Source organism: Phaenicophaeus curvirostris, chromosome 20 (genome assembly GCF_032191515.1).
Source record: "Phaenicophaeus curvirostris isolate KB17595 chromosome 20, BPBGC_Pcur_1.0, whole genome shotgun sequence".
Classification (NCBI taxonomy): Eukaryota; Metazoa; Chordata; class Aves; order Cuculiformes; family Cuculidae; genus Phaenicophaeus; species Phaenicophaeus curvirostris.
In genome coordinates, this window is record NC_091411.1 from 12,302,550 (window position 1) to 12,322,867 (window position 20,318).

At 60.0% G+C, this 20,318-nt stretch overlaps 4 protein-coding genes across 4 annotated transcripts in view; 3 read left to right on the top strand and 1 right to left on the bottom strand.

Annotated features, from left to right (window-relative positions):
• GOLGA1 (golgin A1) overlaps positions 1-20,318 on the top strand; it is an 80,322-nt gene that overhangs the window by 6,482 nt on the left and 53,522 nt on the right. The gene's annotated exons all lie outside the window — the stretch shown is intronic.
• Positions 2,616-5,972, top strand: OLFML2A (olfactomedin like 2A). Its single transcript, XM_069873335.1, has 7 exons — positions 2,616-2,920; positions 3,113-3,220; positions 3,315-3,500; positions 3,574-3,832; positions 3,936-4,169; positions 4,325-4,510; positions 4,722-5,972. Exons 1-7 carry the CDS (start codon positions 2,630-2,632, stop codon positions 5,321-5,323), a joined length of 1,866 nt encoding a protein of 621 aa, XP_069729436.1. The 5' UTR covers positions 2,616-2,629; the 3' UTR covers positions 5,324-5,972.
• RPL35 (ribosomal protein L35) lies at positions 13,127-14,861 on the bottom strand. The gene is made up of 4 exons (XM_069873494.1): positions 14,775-14,861; positions 14,435-14,571; positions 14,035-14,116; positions 13,127-13,342 (listed from the first exon to the last, which is right to left on the bottom strand). Exons 1-4 carry the CDS (start codon positions 14,775-14,777, stop codon positions 13,193-13,195), a joined length of 372 nt encoding a protein of 123 aa, XP_069729595.1. The 5' UTR covers positions 14,778-14,861; the 3' UTR covers positions 13,127-13,192.
• The window catches only part of SCAI (suppressor of cancer cell invasion), a 42,045-nt gene continuing 36,582 nt past the window's right edge, over positions 14,856-20,318 (top strand). Inside the window, exons 1-2 of the mRNA XM_069873645.1 lie at positions 14,856-14,931; positions 15,943-16,096. Of these exons, the coding sequence (XP_069729746.1) occupies positions 14,856-14,931; positions 15,943-16,096 (230 nt within the window). The remainder of the gene's footprint in view (positions 14,932-15,942; positions 16,097-20,318) is intronic.

Below are 20,318 nucleotides of genomic sequence, written 5' to 3' on the forward strand. Positions count from 1 at the left end.
AAGATTTTCCAAGCCGTTTGGTGGAACAAGATGAAAACACGGCTGGTGTTGGCAGCTGTTGGCCTGGGAGGGGTGTCCGGCAGAGCCCTCGCCGGGGTTCGCTGCAGGGGCGATGCTGGGACCCGCTGCCCCTGCCGCCCTCCCTCCCCGCGGTGCTGCCCACGGGGTGTTATTTCAGCCCTCGCCGTTCGGAGCAGGCCCCTCACTGGGCATTCCTGCTGCGCACACGCACGGTCGCGTCCCCGGGACGGACGCGGGATGCCTGCGCGGAGCCCGTGGCCAAGGCTTGGCCTCCCTCGGCTCTGCGGGCCCCGCTGCTCCCCGAGCCTGTGCCAGGGCAGGGGGAGGACGAGGAGGAAGAGGAGGGTGGCACGGTTTCCCTCCTGTGACGGGACGTGCCTTCCATCTGCAGAGCGAGAGGCGCAGCCGCGGCGTGCTTATCAACACAGCGTGTTTTCCTCCGGGACAAGCCCTCTGGCAGCGGCCAAGGGGAGCGGAAAGCTGGCCAGGGTTCATCCTCGAAGGTCCCGCTTCCCCCAGCGAGGGCACAAACTCCGTGCTCACGCGGACGCCCTGGCGAGGGGTCCCAGTGCTGGGAAAATTCCCCCACGCACAAAACTGGGAGTGAGGAAACCCTCGGCGCAGGGCAGGGACGCTCGCCCACGCGAGCTGTGAACCCCCAGAGCCCCCAAGGGGCTGCGGCCACCCGCGAGGTTTCTTGGAGGGCTCTTAGGTTCCATCCCCGAGCAGCCGCGTGCCCCCGCGTCCCGTCCCACGTGCGGGCGAGGGCAGCAGGCGGGTGTCACCCTGTGCCCAGGCGGGGTGACCCTCACAGGACCCACTGTGCAAGGGCCTTTGGATTTTTTTTAAGACTTCCTTGTTTATAGCCTTTTCTGTATAAATAGAACATACGGTTCCTGTTGAAGGAAGCCGTTTAAGAGGCAGAACGAGGTTTAATGTTACTACCCTGCGAGAAGGCGTGCGGCTGTTGCACAGCGGCTCGCAGCTCCGCGGAGAGGCAGCCGGACACCCCGGCGCCCACGCACACCTCGGCTCCAGGGGAGAGGATTTGCCTGAGGGAGATAAAATGTGGGTGCCAGGCCCGTGGGTCCCTGGCTGCCCGCGACGCTGCACCCTGTGCCCAGCTGAGAACTCCAGTGAGACTTCTGTGTGCACACCAGGAGCTCGTGCCGGGCTCCCACAGGGCTGTGTGTGCACACCAGGACCTTGTGCCGCGCTCCCACAGGGACGCGTGTGCACACCAGGACCTCAAGCAGCACGGTGCACATGGAGGGACAGCTCGTGTGAGGACAGCAGCGCAGCGCGGGGGCCGAGGAGCTGCGCAGGTGTGCGTGGAGGGGCCAGCGGCTCGTCGCAGGGCTGCGAATCGTCCCTCCTGTTTGCACAAACGCCAGCTTTGCCGTGGGGAGGTCAGGGGCCCCAGGGAGGTGCGAGGTGGTGTTTGGGGAGGGGGTTCTGCTCCCTGCCGAGAGCTTGATTAGATCCTGTTCCATTTACAGCCCCCTGGTGTTTTCCACCCCACCAGGGCATCTTCGTTTCCCTTTGAAAGGGAGAGGGTTTTTTTGAAATGTAAAATGCCTGAGGTTTTGCTGCAGAAGGGGAAGGGGACCCCCGGTGTGGGTGCTGGGGGTCGGTGCGGGAGGGCAGTGCCCGGGGAGCCGCTGCGCGGGTGCCACCAGTGCGTCAGCCCCGCTGGGCACGGAGCAGGACGGCAGCCACGCAGCGTTGGGTGCTGCCCGCAGGCTGGACACCGGCCCCCTGCGCTTCTGCCCTTTCCCACGCCACACAGCGCTCTGGGACAAGGGGAGAGCCAGAGCTCAGCTCGCTTCCCAGCTCTGCCACCACTCCCTTTCCCAGGGCTGAGTCAGTGTCCCCAATCCCGATGGGTCACCCCTCTCGCCTTTTCCCACCACGTCAGGGGCTTGGAGCAGGCGCGTTCGTGCACGCGGGGTGCGCGGTGCAGCCTCGCTGCGCTCTGTGCCAGCTCCCTGCTGTGCTCCCCACCAACCCAGATGTCCCCGTGGGTGCCCAGCTCCCCGCACGTCGTGCAGGCGGCTCCGCAGCCTTGTTCCCGAGCCCAGGGCTGGGGGTGGCGGTGGGACACCAGCTCCTAATCTGCAGAAACCAGCCGAGAGGCAGGCTGGGCTGCGTAGCGTGTCAGGGCCATCTGCGGAAACAAGGGAGTCCTTGAGTGTGCGCCTCGGGCCCTTGCGGGAGCCTGGAGGGGCCAAGCTCACCCCGAGGTGGCCGCATGTCACCATGAACAAGGGATCCTGTGTGGGCTCGGGGGAACAGAAGCACGTCTGGCTCTTCTCACTGCCTTCCCTGCTCATTCTTGCCGGGTCTTGTTGGAGGCTGGGAAAGAGCCTTCGACGCGGCACCAAAGTACCTGGGATGCCAAACGCTCTGGTGGCTGCAGGTCTCATCGCCGTCCCCCAGGCGCAGCGTGGTGGGACACGGTGCTCTGTGCTGGACGATGCTCCATGCTCTTCGGGGCTTGTCCAGGATTCCCAGGGGTGGTTGGAGACCTCTGGGCGTGCAGTGGAGAGGGAGCTGGCCGCGATGGCTCGCAGGGGTCGGCCGGGCTCTGGGATGCCAGGCTTGGCGGATGCCTCACCGCCTCGTGTCCCCGCAGGCGCTGGGCGAGGCGGACCAGGTCCGGATGACCTCGGAGGGCTCCGACTGCCGCTGCAAGTGCATCCTGCGGCCGCTCAGCAAGGACGCCTGCAGCCGCGTCAGGAATGGCAGCGCGCGGGTGGAGGACTTCTACACCGTGGAGACGGTGAGCTCGGGGGCCGACTGCAAGTGCTCCTGCACCGCTCCCCCCTCCTCGCTCAACCCCTGTGAGAACGAGTGGAAGATGGAGAAGCTGAAGAAGCAGGCGCCGGAGCTCTTCAAGGTACCTGCAGGCACGGTGGGACCACGGGCTGGGGGCTGGAGACCCCTCCCCACGTGCAGGAGCTCACACTCCCCATCCCTGCCTGGGAGATGGAGCAGTGTGGTTCCTGCGTTCTGGCCGTGAGAGGGGACGGGAACATGTGGAGGCATCTGCAGCCATATCCCGTGCCCCAGCCCTGCTCTCCCCCTGTAGCTGCAGTCCATGGTGGACCTGCTGGAGGGAACGCTCTACAGCATGGACCTGATGAAGGTGCACTCCTACATCAACAAGGTGGTGGCCCAGATGAACACCCTGGAGGAGGTGAGGGAGGTCCAGCAGCCACCGTCCCTGCAGCTTGCCCTGCCTGGAAGCTCAGGACTCCCTGATCCGGGCTCCAACCTCTTCTCTCCCCCAGACCATCAAGACCAACCTGAGCAGGGAGAACGACTTCATGAAGGAGAGCGTCCTGCACCTCTCCGACCAGATGAAACGCTACGAGAACTACTCTGACATCATGATCAGCATCAAGAAGGAGATCTCCAACCTGGGCTACCAGCTGCTGCAGAAGGACGCTGCCGCTGCACCCGAGAGCAAAGCGCAGGTACCCCGGGACCCCAGCCCCTCGCCGCTGGGCAGAGCCGAGCTCTCGGGGTCTGACCGCTCTGTGCCCCCAGGACACGGCCGGCGGCCGAGAGAAGGAGGCAGGACGATACCCCAACACCCGCAAGGCGCTGGGGGACAGGGCAGCGCCCCGAGCACCCAAGGAGAAGCAGTTGAAGCCTGAGAAGCCCAAAAAGGATAACATGAAGGCCAAGGGGGGGTCCCAGCCTACGCCCAAGCCCAAGCCACCGGCGCACCAGCAAACCGTGGTCCGGGGCATCACCTACTACAAGGTGGGGCAGGCGGGGGCAGCGGAGCCGGCCGGCAGCCGTGGTGAGTCCCCGGGATGGGGCAGGGGGCTGGGGGCACCTCCTGCCAAGGCGGAGGGCAGGGGCTGCCCCACAAACGCACTGACCCCCGGCTCATCCCCATGCAGAGAGCTCGGCCAGGGGGGCGGCTGCACCGGAGCGGCAGGAGGAGAGGGGTCCCCGGCCTCCCCCCGCCGAGGGGACCCCGGCCCAAGCCCTCGCACGGGCAGAGACCACAGTGCCCAGAACGACGGCTGCGCCCAGCACCACCCTGGCCCCCCGCAGCACCGCCCGCAGCCCCCCGGCCACCATCCTCACACAAGGGTCTGACGGCACCGGGGGCCCCGAAACACCAAACAGAGGTGGGTGAGTGGAGGTCTGGGAGGAGGCACCCCAGGTCCTGTCCCCGTGGCTGGGCTGGGCCTGCAGTGGCTCTGCCACTGGGAAGGGCTTCCCTGGCAGAGGGAGGCTGCCCGCAGGGGTAACCTTCCTCCTCCTCCTCCTCCTCGGTACCCAGTGAAGGAGGTGGAGTGCGAAGGCACCATCGAGTCGGTGGAGCAGCCCATGGAGCATCACAGCTACGGGCGCAACGAGGGAGCCTGGATGAAGGACCCGGCGGCCAAGGATGACCGCATCTACGTCACCAACTACTACTACGGCAACAGCCTCGTGGAGTTCCGGAACCTCGACAACTTCAAGCAAGGTGAGGGCTGGTGGCCAAGCGGGCACGGGGGCCCCGGCTCCTCCTGGGGGTGCCCAGTGCCGCGCAACACCAGCTGTGCCGGGTCTAGGGTGGTGGGGAGCAGCCGGGGACCCGCACTGGGGAGCAGCCACGGGGCAGCAGGGGGATCACAAGTCATGCACGGGGCCCTGGTGCTGCAAGGGGTCCCGATGCCACTCTCGCCTGCTCACAGGTCGCTGGAGCAACCTCTACAAGCTGCCCTACAACTGGATCGGCACCGGGCACGTGGTGTACCGCGGCGCCTTTTATTACAACCGAGCCTTCACCAAGAACATCATCAAGTACGACCTGAAGGAGCGGTACGTGGCGGCCTGGGCGCTGCTCCACGACGTGGTGTACGAGGACACGACGCCCTGGAAGTGGAGGGGCCACTCGGACATCGACTTCGCTGTGGATGAGAGTGGGCTCTGGGTCATCTACCCTTCTGTGGACTACGACTACTCCCAGCAGGAGGTGATCGTCCTGAGCCGCCTTGACCCCGGGGACCTCTCGGTGCGCAAGGAGACCACCTGGAAGACAGGGCTGAAGCGCAACGCCTATGGGAACTGCTTCATCATCTGTGGCATCCTCTATGCTGTGGACGCCTACAGCCAGAAGGAAGGGCAGATCTCCTACGCCTTCGACACGCACACGGACACGGAGGCAGAGCTCCGGCTGCCCTTCCTCAACCAGTACGCCTTCACCACGCAGGTCGACTACAACCCCAAGGAGAAGGTGCTGTACGCCTGGGACAACGGCCACCAGATGACGTACGGGCTCCGCTTCGTGGTCTGAGCACCCACCCTCCGCCGTGCCCGGCCGGGATGCCCCGTCGCAGCCTGTCCTGGCACCCGAGCTGGGCCAGGGCTGCGGGGAGAACCCGGCTCCCACCCCCAGACCCCCACAGCGCACCCGCTGCCTGGCAGGGCACACACCCCCTCGACAACGTGGCCTTCGGCAGCTCGGCCAGCGACACCTTCATGGGGATGTGGGAGAGGAGCCCAGCCCTGCATCCCTGCAGCACCTGGGGCAGCCAGGGCTGTGCTGCCCGCAGCGCCCGCACCGAGCCCCGAGCCGCAGCCCCGCGCCACCGCACCGAGCACCCAGCCCTGCGCCCCGTTACCTTCGCAGCCGGGTCCCGGCGGCCGTGCCCTCGCTTGCCCCCGCGGGCGGGCAGGGACCCCTCGCTGCCGGGGCAGGAGCAGCAGCTGCCGGCCGCTATTTTAGGAGATGTGATTAAGATGCCTTTGCTTTTGCCGCTCATTAGCTTTTTATTTAAACGCAGAGCCGTGCAGATTCCCCTCTCCTGGCACGAGGCACGCACGGCCGGGGAGCCCGCGGCCCTCCTGCTCGCTGCCCCAGGCAGGGTGAGGGGCTGGGAGCGCTTGGCTTGGGTTGATCATTTTAGACGTGAACAGTATTAAAAAAATAACAGCTGTGAAAACAGGCCGCGTGCGCTGTCATTTCTCCCGCAGTGGGTCCCAGGTCGCCCCCCGTGCCACACCAGGCGCGCCCAGGGGCTGCTGGTCCCCGCACGCCCGCCTCGCGTAGCAGCTGCTCCCCATGTGGAGACCAAGGAGGGCACCCGGCACCCCCCAAACCCGCAGCCCCACACCTCCTGGGGCTGCAGCCCCCGTCACGCTGACACTGCTGCAGTCAGGCTGCACAGCACAGCGGGAAAAGGGGGGCTGGTGCTGCCAGGTCTGAGCTGCAGCCTGAGCAGCAGCCGGGAGCCCAGCCCCGCTGCCGAGAGCAGCTGAGCGTGGGCACAGCCGGAGCAGCTGCCCTCGCGCTGCTGCTGAATTCTGCCAGCGTGGAGCTGCCAAGGGGCCCCAGGGGCAAGGGGAGAGCAGCCCTGCAGCCCCCGTTGCGGCCGCCCCTGGCACAGCTGGCCCCATGCACCCTCCGAGTGTGCCAAGAGGCTGCAGGAGACTCCTCGGAGCTGCCACCGGGCATCAGAGCCCCACGTCTCAGGATGCTCTAGGAAAAAATTCTTCACAGAAAGGGTCATTGGGCACTGGAACAGGCTGCCCAGGGAGGGGGTTGAGTCACCTTCGCTGGAGGGGTTTAAGGTGGACGAGGCGCTGAGGGGCATAGTTTAATATTTGATAGGAACGGTTGGACTCGACGATCCGATGGGTCTTTTCCAACCTGGTGATTCTATGATTCCATCCCTGGCTCGGCCGCGGGTCCCCACCACGAGAGAGGAGCTGGCTGCCTTCCCCCAACCCCGGCTGGGTCCCATCCAGGCTTTTATCTCACGATCCCCAGCAAATCCCTGTCCAAACAATACAGATTTCTGACATTTTTTCGCGGTAAAGTAAACTCCCAGCACATCTCTAATTCCAGGGCTTTGTTGTTCTCCGGTGGGGGCTGCCACGGCTCTGTGCCGGGGCTCTGGATGCACCTATGCTCCCCTCGAGAGAAAAACTGGGGAAGAGGGTAATTAAACCTGCAGCTAGGGAGGGTAAGACAGGGTGATGTGATGCGATTTCTGCCCTGCGTCGTCCCACATCGCCCCGCGATGCTCCGTACTGGAGCATCGTGGGGCGATGTGGGGCGACGCAGGGCAGAAAGCTGTAGCTCCCCACTGATAAACCATCTGCAGGAGGCTTTTCTTTCCCTGTGGGCTCACTGTGGGTCCTTTGGTCTCCCTGATCCCCACGTCAGGGTATCACAGCCGGGATGGGGCTATGGAGATGTCCTGCTGCGCTGCTCCTCACCTGCGGCTCATCCCGCAGCGGCACACGAGGACTCTGGGATACACAGAAACCTCCCTCGCTCCTGCTGCTGCCCGCAGGGATGTGTGTCTGCTCTTCACCAGATGGTTCTGGGCTGTGCTCCACGATACCTGGTCCTGGTCTCATCCCAGTCCCGCGCAGGACGATGCCGGCTGGGGAGGACGAGGGTCCCCAGGCAGGACGGGCTCCCGCTGCGCCCGGCGCTGCTGACTTCCAGACATTCCTCCTGTGCGTGGCCGGCACCACCTTGGCTCATAAAGTGATTAAAAGATTAAAATCTCTCTGTTCAGCAGCAAGCAGCAAATGAAGCTTGAGACGGGGATGCTGAGGGGCTGCGGTGCCCGGAGACCCCGTGACAGCAGCGCAGGGCCCAGCGGAGGGCGGCTGAGGCTCCTTTCCAAAAGGCCCTCAGCAAAGCTGGGCAGTGGGGCTTGGACACTCCCTTCTCGGTTCCTGGATAGGGTTGTTTTGGTGGTGGTGGCTTTGAATCATAGAATCACCAGGTTGGAAGAGACCCACCGGATCATCGAGTCCAACCATTCCCATCAAACACTAACCCATGTCCCTCAGCACCTCGTCCACTTGTCCCTTAAACCCCTCCAGGGAAGGGGACTCAACCCCCTCCCTGGGCAGCCTCGGACAGGGACCAATGACCCTTTCCATGAAAAATTTTTTCCTTATGTCCAGCCTAAACCTCCCCTGGTGGAGCTTGAGGCCATTCCCTCTCGTCCTGTCCCCTGTCACCTGGGAGAAGAGCCCGGCTCCCTCCTCTCCACAACCTCCTTTCAGGGAGTTGGAGAGAGCAATGAGGTCTCCCCTCAGCCTCCTCTTCTCCAGGCTGAACACCCCCAGCTCTCTCAGCCGCTCCTCCTAAGGCCTGTTCTCCAGCCCCCTCCCCAGCCCGCCGGCCGCCTCGCTTGCCCCACCAGCCTCGAGCCGCGGTGCCCGGGGAATCGGGCCCTTCCCTCCGTTCCTATCTCCCCCCGGGGGCTGCAGCCCAGGGATCGGGGTGATGTGCCCCTGGCAGCAGGTGGAAGCGAGGCCTGAGGCTGCGCCTGCATTGCAAACGCGCTTCAAAGCCAGAGCCCTCGTCACAGGGATCTATTTTTATTGCCCTCCGTGACCCTTCCCTCCGCAGAGGCCCTGCTGCCGGCAGCCCTGGCAGGGCAGGCATTTCCCTGCTCCGCAGGGACGTGTCCCGGCTCCCGGGCACCGCTCTGCCCACGCGGCCCTGCCCTCCACACCCCTGGGCTGGGACGTGCCGGGCGGCGCTGACACCCGCCAGCTCGTTGCAGCCAGGGCCAGGCGGGCGCTGGGGAGGCCTCCCCAGAGAGCACCTGGCCGCCCCGCATCAAACCTGGCCAAGCGCTTCCCCTTGGCTGGGGCTGCGCGGGCAGCAGGAGCCGCTTCTCTTGTAACCGCGATGAAGCTGCAGCCGGGAGCTTAGCGGGAGCTCGGGACACAAGTGTCAACCAAGCCAAACAAGACGGGTCGGGCGAGCAGCAGGCGCTGCCGGCTCCGCACGCACCTTCCCCGCACCGCGGGACTGGGAGAGGCTGCCAGAAAGGGCAGAGGGGGGAAGGTGAGGAATGAACCCACCCCTGGGACTGGAGGGAGGTGGAGAACCGTCTGTCGCCAGGGCAGGAGGCTCAGAGCCCTCGTGCTGGTCCCCATCCCATCAGCCACGGGATCCCATGGCGGGACGTGGTGCTGCTGGGAGCCCTGCTCGGTGTCCAGAGCGACGCAGGATCAAGGGGGGGCAAGGCTGCCAGCCCCGAGTGCCAGCGGGAAAGGGCGATGGCGGGGACGGAGGGAAGGGTGGGGAGCCACGGGCCTTGGCGGTGCCGCGCTGACTCACTCGCCTGTGGAAACGGAAACCTGCTCCCAGGATTGCCACCGCCAGCCCCCAAGCCTGGTGCACGGGGAGGGCTGCGGGGCTCTGCTCGCCCCTGCAGATGTGCTGGCAGGGAGCGGGGGGCTCCGGCTCGCCGCAGGGCCCGGGGGTCACCTTTGGGAGCCCCGAGGATGGCGCGAGCGGGACAGCGCCGGCACGCAGACACTGCCCGCATTGATGGGAGCAGCGGGACGGGGACAGCGCGGGGACAAAGCCTCCCCCAGCCCGGCCAACAAAACGGGCATTCAGGGCAGGGCGCGGGCGGCTGCCCCGGGCAGACCTGGGCCGCCGGGGGGACGCGGCCTTTCCCCACAACGCAGGGCTTGTTGTCGGCCAGATGCGCCAGGCTGCTCGCACGCAGCATGGAGGCTGCTGCTCCGGGTACCAGAGGGGAGCGGGCGGCACGGCCGAGGGCTCCTCACCCACGCTGGGGGGTCCCAAGCTCCCACCCTGCCCGGCGCCTCGTGCGTGCCGCCCTGTGCCGCCTCCTGCACCCCGCCACACGCACAAACCACGGTCAGCCCTTGGCACGAGTGCTCAGTGCTGCGGAGGAGCCACCCCGGAGGAGGGAGGTGACCTCTGGGAGGTGACGGGAGCGATGCCAGGAACGTCAGAAGACCAAGCGTTTGCGTCCATCACAGCCAACACCAGCCAAGCAAGGTGGAGCTCAGCGTCCTCCACCCAGACCCTGCCCCACCCGCATCTGCCCCTGCCCTCTCTGCAGCCCTGCTTTCCTCCAGGCCCCTGTCCCAACCAAAGCTGCAGAATGAGGCCGAGGAGCAGGTCCTCCCAGCTCCAGGACACCATCCAGACTTGGCCAGGCTCTGCTGTGCTGGGAAGAGAAACATCTGGTACCGCTGAACACTTTCTGGGTGCGCGGCCAGGGCTCCCTGCGCAGTGGCATCAGCCCCGGGCCATGCCCCGCAGCTGCCGGCTGCTCCTCCTTCCCATCCCCACCCTGGAAATTATTTATTTGCTGAGGAACAGCTCTCCCCAGGAACTCTGATCTAATGCTGAGGGACATCTTCAGTTACAAGGAAAAATAAACAGTCAGAGCTTCAGAGGCCCTGACGCTCTGCAAACACTGGTGCTAAACCCAGCAGCATCAGCAGCTGCACAGGGTCAGCACGGGGGAGCAACAGGGTCCCAGGAGAGCACCTCAAGGACTCCCAGCTCCCCACAGCGATGGGGTGATGCTGCGTGGGCCCCCAAGGGCAGCGCAGCCCTGGGGGCTGCAGGGGGCTGCCCGCCGAGGGGGTTCTGCCACCGGCCACCCCTCCCCTGGCTGGAGAGCCAGCAAAGCAACATGACAGCAGCAGCTCCTGCGAGGAGCTGCATCCTCCCCCCACGCCCTGGGGAAGCTTGTGTGGAGCCCACTGCCTCACCTCTGCATTCATTTTGTTCCAGGGCTGCTTGTCCACGTCATGTCCTGTAACGGCCCAGGGCAGCTCCCATAAAAGCCCCGGACTGGTTGGGTTTGTTCCGCTCTGCAGGTGAACGGGGTAATTCAGCCCCAGGGTTCAGTGTGGTGCCAGAAACCCATTTACCTTCTCGAGCAGCCACTGTGGGCTCCGCACAAAGCGAAGCCAGAGCTGCTCTCCTATCGACTAGGTGCGATGGAAACTACCTGACAGGTCACCTACTCCTGTTCCAGAGCGCAGCACCAGTGTCCCCTCTCCCATGGGAGCCACCCCACACTCTGTGCAGGAGGCAGGAGTGAAGCCTGCTCCAGGCAGGGAATGCTGGCACGGAGCACAGCACCCTCCAGATTGCTCTCCCTTCATGAGGACGTACAGGAGAGCTTTGGCAGCACAGCAGATCCCAACGGAACCCGTTAAGACATCAAGCAGCTGTACAAACCAATTCTCCAGCAGAGGCAGCCCTGCTCCGAGCAGGCACTTGCACTGCAGACCTCCGGAGGAGTCTCCCAACCTGAATGATCTCAGCTCTATGACTGCAGAGACACAAACACCAGCATAACCCTGTCCACTGTGACCTCAAGACATTCCTAGGGATCCGCCACAAACTGCTTTTCATTTTGTCTCTGCAGTTCAGCACATGTTAGGGCTTTTCTCTGGGCACAACAATGCTATCCAAACCCAGGACTTCCCTTTGGACCTTCAGTGCCTGGTGATTGTGGGTTTTGCTGCCCCAGCCCACCTGATTCCCAGCACAGAATCCACCTCTCTCCCCGCTTTCCGGCATCAGGCTCCCAGGACAGGAGCATGTGGACCTGGGACCCTCACAGTGCTGCGCTCCTTCTGCAGAGGGCTGCACCTGTGAAAGGTCATGCAAAGCATTTTGTCCCCGTGCCCGCCTTTCCTGCAACACAAACATGAGCCGAAGAAGCCAGTTCCCACACACAACGCCCCATCTCTCGGCACGCTTCAGCAGCCTGGAGCCATGTGGGGCTTGGCCCACAGCTGTGCCCGCCTGCGTCCCCTCTGCTGCCAAACATTTCCCATTCCAGAGCCAAACCTATCCCACTGTGGGCCATTCTAAGCTCTGAACAAAGCGATCACACAGCCAGCATTAGCATCAGTGTAAAGCTATCCCTCATAACAGCTTGATATACGGGAAATTCACTTCAGCACACATCATCAGACCTCACTCTGGTTAGAACTTGTTTGAGGCTCAAAAATCTTTCAGATCTACGCTGAGCTCAGCAAGCAGAATTACCATCTTTTTCCTAAACAGAACCTGGATCCAATCTAAGGACTCCCCAATGGGTAAGGAATGTTTCATGTTATACTGCATCAGCTCTACTAACACAAACCATGACGGCTGCATCATTAATGACTGAGCAGCACTGTGTATCTCTTCCTTACATCAGAACCAAAAAAGGCCTTTGGAATCATAGTTCCATCTCTTTGGTTCCAAAGATCTCCATGGGGGAAAGACAAACCACTTAACTAGTTCAATGCTTCACAGCTGAAAGCGTGGAACCCTGAGATCTGGGAGTGCCTGGAAACCTGAGAGGTAATCTTCTAGGTCAACCAGCTTCTCTCAAGTCCTGTTTCCCAATTTCATTTGGCCTTCATGAGTCTCCACATGCACACAAAGCACTTGCTCTGAAACTATCACAGCCCTTTCATTTTAATAACGCTTCAGCTGGAATGAAGCTTCCGCTCTTCCCACTCCACAGCATGTGATGCTGTGTGCCAATAACAGGCTGGTCAGTCTGTTCTCATCCAAAACACCTGCACACAGATAGAAATACATTCTCTTTATGCTCCAACTCCAGGGTGAGGGCACTGACAGGCTAGCATCCCTCACCCCAAATGCGCCCCAGCAGACAGGCGATGTCAGGTGGAGCCTTCACCCTGAAAGCACCCGCTGACTCCCAGGAGCTCTTTGCAAAGACTGAATTAGCTCTCAGTGGGAGCAAACCTGGAGGGGGACACCAGAACCCAGCTTTGCAACTGACAAGAATGTTTCCTGGGAAGGTGGCTGCAGCAGCACCCCCAGTGCCGTGAGGCGCTGGTCTGAAGGCCCAGTCTGCCAGCAGGGCCAGGCAAAGCACCACTGGCACCAGAGACAGGCAAGGACTACAGCACTACAACCAGCAGGACAGAGATCCACCAGTGCTGATGGAGCTCTTCAGTTTAAATGAATTCTGCTAAAACACCTCAGCAGATCAGCTCATCTCCATAACATTGGAACACTGGCACAACATGTAAAACATCAGTGATGAACACTGACTTGCTGTAAACACCTGCGTAGCATTCCCATTCCCCAACAATCTCAAGTTAAGTACTTCCTACACATTCAGCTGAACCAGCTTCACAGACCCGTACTCATCTGCATGTTCCTCAAAGACAAAAACAATCTTAAACTGAGAATTACGCTGGTGTTTTCATTAGAAATAGAAGTTCTAATAAACTTCCCACAAATCCTGAATCCTCTCCATAGAGCTGATGGCTTCTTTATCCCACTGCTACCAAAAACCCCACCAGTGACAGCTTCCAAACAAAACTATTTAATGAGACAGATGCAGCTGATACAATGAACTGTCAGCACACTACAGTTTTATGCCTTGATGGCGTATTTGCGGGCAGGGTACAAACGTTCTTTTCGCAGCTGTTTTTTGGTCTTCAGATTTTCTTCATGCTTATTTAGTCTGCGTCGCATGGCACGAGTCTTCTTCGGCCGCAGATCGAGGGGCTTATACTTTTTGCCCTGTTTGCAGAAACACACAACAAGCTGAGCTGGAGAGACTGTGAGGCAGCAGTCAGGGGCTCTCTCACTGAGAGCAGAGCTGCCTGTAAGAACAGCAGCACTAGAAGATGCTTTTTACCAGGACTATCGTTACAGTCTAAAAGTTTGAGAGAACTTCTCTCCACTGGGACACATGAGTCAACTACAGCTTTTGTACCAGTTATACAAGCTCCTACTCAGGTTTAAGTAACGCTTACTTTTTCAGGTCCCAGTTTTCCAACAGCCCTTGAGAAGTTGTTTTTTCCCATCCTATGTAACTCAAGCCCCAAAAAGTAATATTCTAAAACCCATATAGGAACTTACTGAAATAAGAAATTCCTCAGTCACCTGTAACGTCATTACAATTTAGGAAAGTCTTATTTATTTCTGGAAACTGCAACCTCTAGAAAAGTACTGTATGCCCCAGAGAAAGGATGCTGACCAGAAGACTCTCCCGGCAAAAGCACATTCACACTGAGCTGAGAGAATTCAGGGTAGTCTTGCAATATTTAAAAAGGAATCATGACCAGAGAAGCTTAAAACTAAACACAAACACTTTTTCTTCAGTTTTAAGCTTCCAGGTAGCAATCTACAAAACTAGTTCCTTCTAACAAGCTACACATTTGAAAACAGTCAAGAGAACAGAGCCCACCATGTCGAGCATTTGGATTTACCTTGTAAAACTTCCTCAAGTTCTCCTTCTGGGTCTGGTTGATCACAGTTAAGACTCTGGCAATGGATTTGCGCACCACACGTCTGCAGGCAGAGAAAACAGCATGTCTGAGAACAGACGGAATGCCGAGTGCCACAGATTTAACTCCCAGGACACAGAAAACGAGCACACGCTGTGGCCAAGTCACTCACCTTGGCCCACGCTGTTAGCAAACCCCTAGCTCCCGGCACGCCTCAGCTCAGCATCCGAGCACAGACGCACAAACCGGTTCTCAGGCCTACAATACCCGTTTCTCTTCCACGCTGTCTTTTTCGCTCCCTCCACACACGAGGCAGCCACGCGGGCGGCAGAGGCGCCTCTGGGCCCCCCCGGCCTCCCGCCCCCCCGAGCCCCGCACTCACATCTTGGAGAGCTTGGAGGCGGCTCCACCCGTCACCTTGGCCACACGCAGCTGCGACAGCTCCACCTTCAGATCATCCAGCTGCTTCAGCAGCTCCTCTTTCTTCTTCCCGCGAAGGTCTCGGGCCTTGATCTTGGCCTGCGGGCGGCGGACAGGCCTTCAGCCCCACTCCCGGCCCCCCGCCCCGCCAAGGCCTCCCCAGCGCCCCCCGCCCTCCCTCATCCCCCACCGCGGGGCGCCGGGCCGGGAGGGAACCGGGCGGGGGGGGAACCGGGCCCGAGGGTGGCGGCGGGAGGGCGGATGGGGCCGGATTGCGGCGGGAGAGGTAAGGCAGCACTCACCATCGCGGCGGCTCCGCGGCGGAAAGGACGGAAGCCGCGCGGGGTCAGGAGACGGAGGGCGCGGCCGCGCGGATCCTACCAATGCGCGGCTCGGCGGGGGGAGGAGCCTGTGAGCGGCGCTGCGTACCCGGCCCCCCCCCAAGTCGGCAGCACGGTGGTACGGGCCGCGGGCGCTGTCTGGGAGGGCGGGGGCGGCGCGCGGGGCTGCGGCTCGTCCCGGGCGGCTGCTGCAGCTCTGGGTGCCGCCGCTGCTGCTGCTGCTGGTGCTGCAGCTCGTTTTGCTCTTGCAGCCGTGTTGCAGCCGTGTAGCTGCTGTTGCAGCTGTGTTGCTGCTGCAGCTGCAGCTGGTTTTGCTGTTGGTATTGTCGCTGCTGCTGCAGTAGCTGTTGCAGTAGCTGTTGCAGCTGGCTTTGCTGCTGCTGTTGCTGCTGCTCCTGCAGCTGTTGTTGCAGCCGGTTTGCTGTTGCTGCTGCAGCTGCTGCTTTTGCTGCTGCAGTAGCTGTTGCAGCTGGTTTTGCTGCTGCGACCGTTGCAGCTGGTTTTGCTGCTGCTGTCACTGGTTTTGCTGCAGCAGGAGCAGCTGCTGCAGCTGTGTTGCTGCTGCTGCAGCTGGTTTTGCTGCTGCCTTCGCTGCAGCAGCCGTGTCTGTCGCTGCTGCTGCTGCAGCCGTTGTTGCAGCTGGTTTTCTGTTGCTGCTGCAGCTGCTGGTTTTGCTGTTGCAGCTGTGTTGCTGCTGCAGCTGCAGCTGGTTGTGCTGTTGTTATTGCCGCTGCTGCTGCTGCAACCGTTGCAGCTGGTTTTGCTGCTGCTGTTACTGGTTTTGCTGCGGCTGTCACTGGTTTTGCTGCAGCAGGAGCAGCTGTTGCAGCTGTGTTGCTGCTGCGGCTGCAGCTGGTTTTGCTGCTGCAGCTGTTATTGCTGCTGCCTTCGCTGCAGCAGCCGCGTCTGTCGCTGCTGCAGCTGCTGGTTTTGCTGTTGCAGCTGTGTTGCTGCTGCTACCGTCGCAGCTGTTATTGCCGTTGCTGTTGCTGCAGCTGGTTTTGCTGCTGCAGCTGCTGTGGCTGCTGCCGCAGCCGTGTCTCTCGCAGATATCGCTCCCGGTGCCGTTCCCGGTGCCGCCGGTTGGTGGCGCCGCCGCCCGTCCCCGCGGGGCCGGTTTGAGCGGCAGCGGCCGCGGCCAATGGGCGCCCCGGCAGCCGCGGCCAATGGGGCCCGCGGGGCGGCGGCCGCGGGGCTCGGGCAGGCCGGGCGGCGGCGCGACCCTCGCCGCTGCCTCCCCGCCGCCTGCCCCGCCGCTCCGGGACCCGCCGGTGCGAGCGCAGGTGAGGCGGCAGCGGGCGGCGCGGCGGGGCGGCCTTCCCCCCATGCGACCCTCCATCCCTCCCTCCATTCCTCCATCTCTCCATCCCTCCCTCCCTCCCTCCCTTCCTCCGTCCCTCTCTCCCTCCATCCGTCCCTCCGTCTCCTCGTTCCCCTCTCTCCCCTCCTTCCCGGCAGCGGGGCTATCCATCCCCTCCATCCTCTCCGTTCCAGCGGCAGGGGCAACTATCCCTTCCGTCCCCTCCTTCCTGGCTGCAGGAACCGTCTATCCCCTCCAGCCATCCCCTCCTCTCTGGCTGCAGGACCGACCATCCATCCATCCATCCATCCATCCATCCATCCATCCATCCATCTCTCCCTCCCTCCTTCCCAACCGTAGGACCATCTATCCCCTCCATCCATCCCCTCTCTGGCTGCAGGACTGAGTATCCATCCATCCATCCATCCATCTCTCTCTCCATCCCAGTGGCAGGATCATCCATCCTCTCCATCCATCCCCTCATTCCTGGCTGCAGGGCCATCCTTCCCCTCCATCCTTCCCCTCCATCCTTCCCCTCCATCCTTCCCCCCATCCTTCCCCCCCATCCTTCCCCCCCATCCTTCCCCCCCATCCTTCCCCCCCATCCTTCCCCCCCATCCTTCCCCCCATCCTTCCCCCCATCCTTCCCCCCCATCCTTCCCCCCCATCCTTCCCCCCCATCCTTCCCCCCCATCCTTCCCCCCCATCCTTCCCCTCATTCCTGGCTGCAGGGCCATCCTTCCCCTCCATCCCTCCTTCCCCTCCATCCCTCCTTCCCCTCCATCCCTCCTTCCCAACGGCAGGGCCATCCATCCATCCATCCATCCATCCGTCCGTCTGTCCGTCCATCGCTCCCTCCCGGCGGCAGGCGCTGCAGGAGCCAGGGTCGGTGGCGGGGCGGCTGCCGGTGCCACGGAGCCGCTCTCAGCGCTGTCTGCTGCTAATGGAGACGAGAAGCGATGTGACACGCTGTCTGTGAGGCCTTGATTCGCAGCGTAATGGCAATAATCACAAAAACGCCCCCCTCTCCGTTCCCCGCGCTCCCTTCCCACTCACCTCCCACAGGTACCGTGTTTCTGCATCAGCAACAAACCCTTTGGGGTGAAATGTTGCTGGGTTTTACAACAGCCGCCTGCGTGGTGCGAGTTCAACAGGATTGTCATGGATTGATCTGATTTTAAACTTTTATCTCGGCGGCTCGCTCTTCACCGAATTCTTGGTTTGCACCCAGAAATGCTTTGGAGAGCGGGTGGTGTGAAATGCTCTTGGGGAGAGAAGCTGGGCGACTGTTGTGTGGTGTCATACCCCCAGTTTCTTGCCTGTTGCTGGCTATAAAATGCCAGGCTGCCTCAGAGAAAACACTCAGGATTGAGACTGCAGGTTTCAGAGCCTGAGTCTGATCTCCCACCGCAGAATAGGACCCGTTTTCGTCAAAGTCCGAGTTGCAGTTCTAGGATTTAATAACCACGTTCCAAGCTTCTGCGCTTAAGCTGTATCTCAGCTGAGCAACTCTAGTCCTCCAGCCTGCAAAATGGATCCCTTAACATAAAAAATGGCTTGGTTTTGCACGAGCTGTCCAAACCCAATCCGTAATTCCCAGCACCTCCTCTAAGCTAACGCGAAGCAGCCGTGTTGGACCGTATGGTGATTGAAACGCGAGTGTGAGCGAGTCTCCCAGCGTGCGGGTGCTCCCCCACCATTCCTGTGAGCAACAGAAGCACGGGGCTGGTAGGAGCCTTCGGAAATTGTAGATCATCCTGGTACGGATCTTTTTGTGGAAGTTGGCGGATGCGGTTACTGCCGGTGCGCCTTCTCACCTTGTGTGAACCCCGCTGCGTAGCGGCTGTGACTTCTCTCGCTCGGGCTGTTGTGGGAGCGATGAAGCGGCGTGACACCCGACTGTAGATCATATTAGCAGAAAAATAGATGCTTCGTTTTCAAATCAGATAAGTCAGTCTTCTTTAAGATGCTTTGATAAACGGGATCACAATTTATGTTAAATTAAAGAAACAATGAGTCACTTAATTAGAAGCAAAGAGCATAATTCACTAATCATTCTGAGCTGCCAAAAAATGCAGGGAGCGTGCACAAACGTGATGGCCAGGTGCCTTGCTGCAGAAAATATAAAAACCATTCATAGAAGCTACGTGGAGGGAAGAAATACTTCACTGTGTTACAAGGGAGATTGCGATTGTTGTTTTGTCTTGATATTCAGGTACGATACTGCTTGAAAATTCAATTGGCATTCCACGAGCCTTACGAACATTGGAGGGTTCGATCACAAGGATGCTGGGTGGGCTCAGCTCTACGTGTAAGAACGATCCAGGCAGCAGCACGGTGTTGTATTCACCATGCTTGGTTGGAAAACTAGATCTACAAGTGATAAACGCTGCAAGTGCTTAGCAGCAGGAATCCTGAGCTTGCCTGTGTTTCTATTCATTCTGTGTTTCTCTTTTATTTGGTGGAGGGTGGTGATGAAAATGGAGAATGATGATTCAGAACATTGAGAAGCTCGTAACCCGAGTCGGTCCTGCACTGAAACTAAATTCTGTGGTGGGTAATGCTGGATGGCAGGCACAGATTTCCGCAGGTGGGAGGACGGGGCCGCGGCTCTCGCTGTGCGGCCAGCGCTGCTCCTGTCACATGATGGGACTGCACAGTCCTCGCTCTGCAGCTGCGCTCCCCCGGCGTGTGCCGGGCACGGCTCACCTCCCCTCGCTGCGCGTCCGCACTGGTTTAGCTCCGTTGGCTTTACGTGGAGTTGTTGGTAAACTGCCCTGGTGTAAATGGATAATGGGAATTGGTTTCATCATCTGGACACGTTGCTTTGTTGGCTTGTCCTTCGTTCTGCGTAGCGTCCTTTGGGCAAGGAAGGAGGAGTTCTGCTGTGAAAGTGTGTTTGAGGTGATGTTGTTGCCTAAATAGCTAAAATTTACCTATATTTTAAACAAAACGCACGCACACACAGAGCATCCCAAAGCACGATACGGCTGTCAGAGCCCTGTTTCAGCAATCCGTGTGTTTATGTCATTTCTCAATGAACTATTCATATTTTTTTTTCTTAGAAATGTTCAGTTGGGGCAATCTTTGTAGAAGGAAACCAAGACCTGTACCTGCAAGTTTTATAGTAGTTTTCTTGGTATTCTTGCATAAGGACATTCCACAAGCTTGGCTTTTGTGGCGAAGTTGCTTTCTTTAAGTACACAAGCTGTTTTGGGGTTTTGTAGTTTTTAAACAGGCTGGAAACAGAGATGTGGAAGGGGGTATTTGCTGGAGCAGAAGGAAGCACTTTAAAGAAGTGGACCGAATTGTGTGTGGGAGCTGCATGGAGGGTCAAATAGAGGTCTGATTCCGTAAACTATGTAGGTTAGTTGCCAACACAAATATTACCTAGCAGTTTACATGTGCAGAGAGAGTGCAGTGCAGCCCTGCAATGGGAATAGAATAGAGTAACCATCAACCTGGCTCCCTGAGGATGTCAGTCAGGAAAGGAAACACGCGGTGCCGAAAAGCCTCGTTGGAACTGCAGGTTTAGAAGACTCGCTGTTTAAGGTATTTTTAATTATTGCTATTACTATAATGGAACACAGACTGGAAGCTGAATTTTTTAAACTATAATTAAAGCAGAAGTCAGCAGGGATTTCCGTGCTGTGTGGCAGAGGAACGGTCCAGGAGCAGTTCCTGCTCAGGAGGGCGAGTTCCCAGAGTGGAGATGCTCTCTGTGCAGTCCCTGATCCTGCAGGCAGCTTACCCCCAGACATCAGTTTGGAAGGAAGAAGTGAACCGAGCTTTTCCTCGCGTGTGCTGCGTTCTCTTTGTGAGAGGAAGGTTCCAGTTGGAAAGCAGCCATGGACACGTTGGCTGAGGATGCTGGCAAGACGTCGAGTGCCCTCCAGATCAGACGCTGTCCTGAGCTGCCGTTTGGGCCATCTAGGAAATGATTCGGCTTGCTAAGGTCTCTCCGTCACTCTAACATCAAGCTATGTTGTATAGCAAACATTCAGTTCTGAATTAATGAGCATACGTCAAAGAGTTAAAACATCGGTTGTTTTCTGAGTAAAGAAAGGAAAGGAAAAAAAGATCTTGTAACTCGAATGCTTTTCAGGAACTTGGCCGCTGCAGACGCGAGAGGCATGTGCTTTTCCGCCCTGCTTTTAGGTGATGGCTTAGTTCAGGGGGGCCCAGATTTGGCTCAGGCAGCAGTG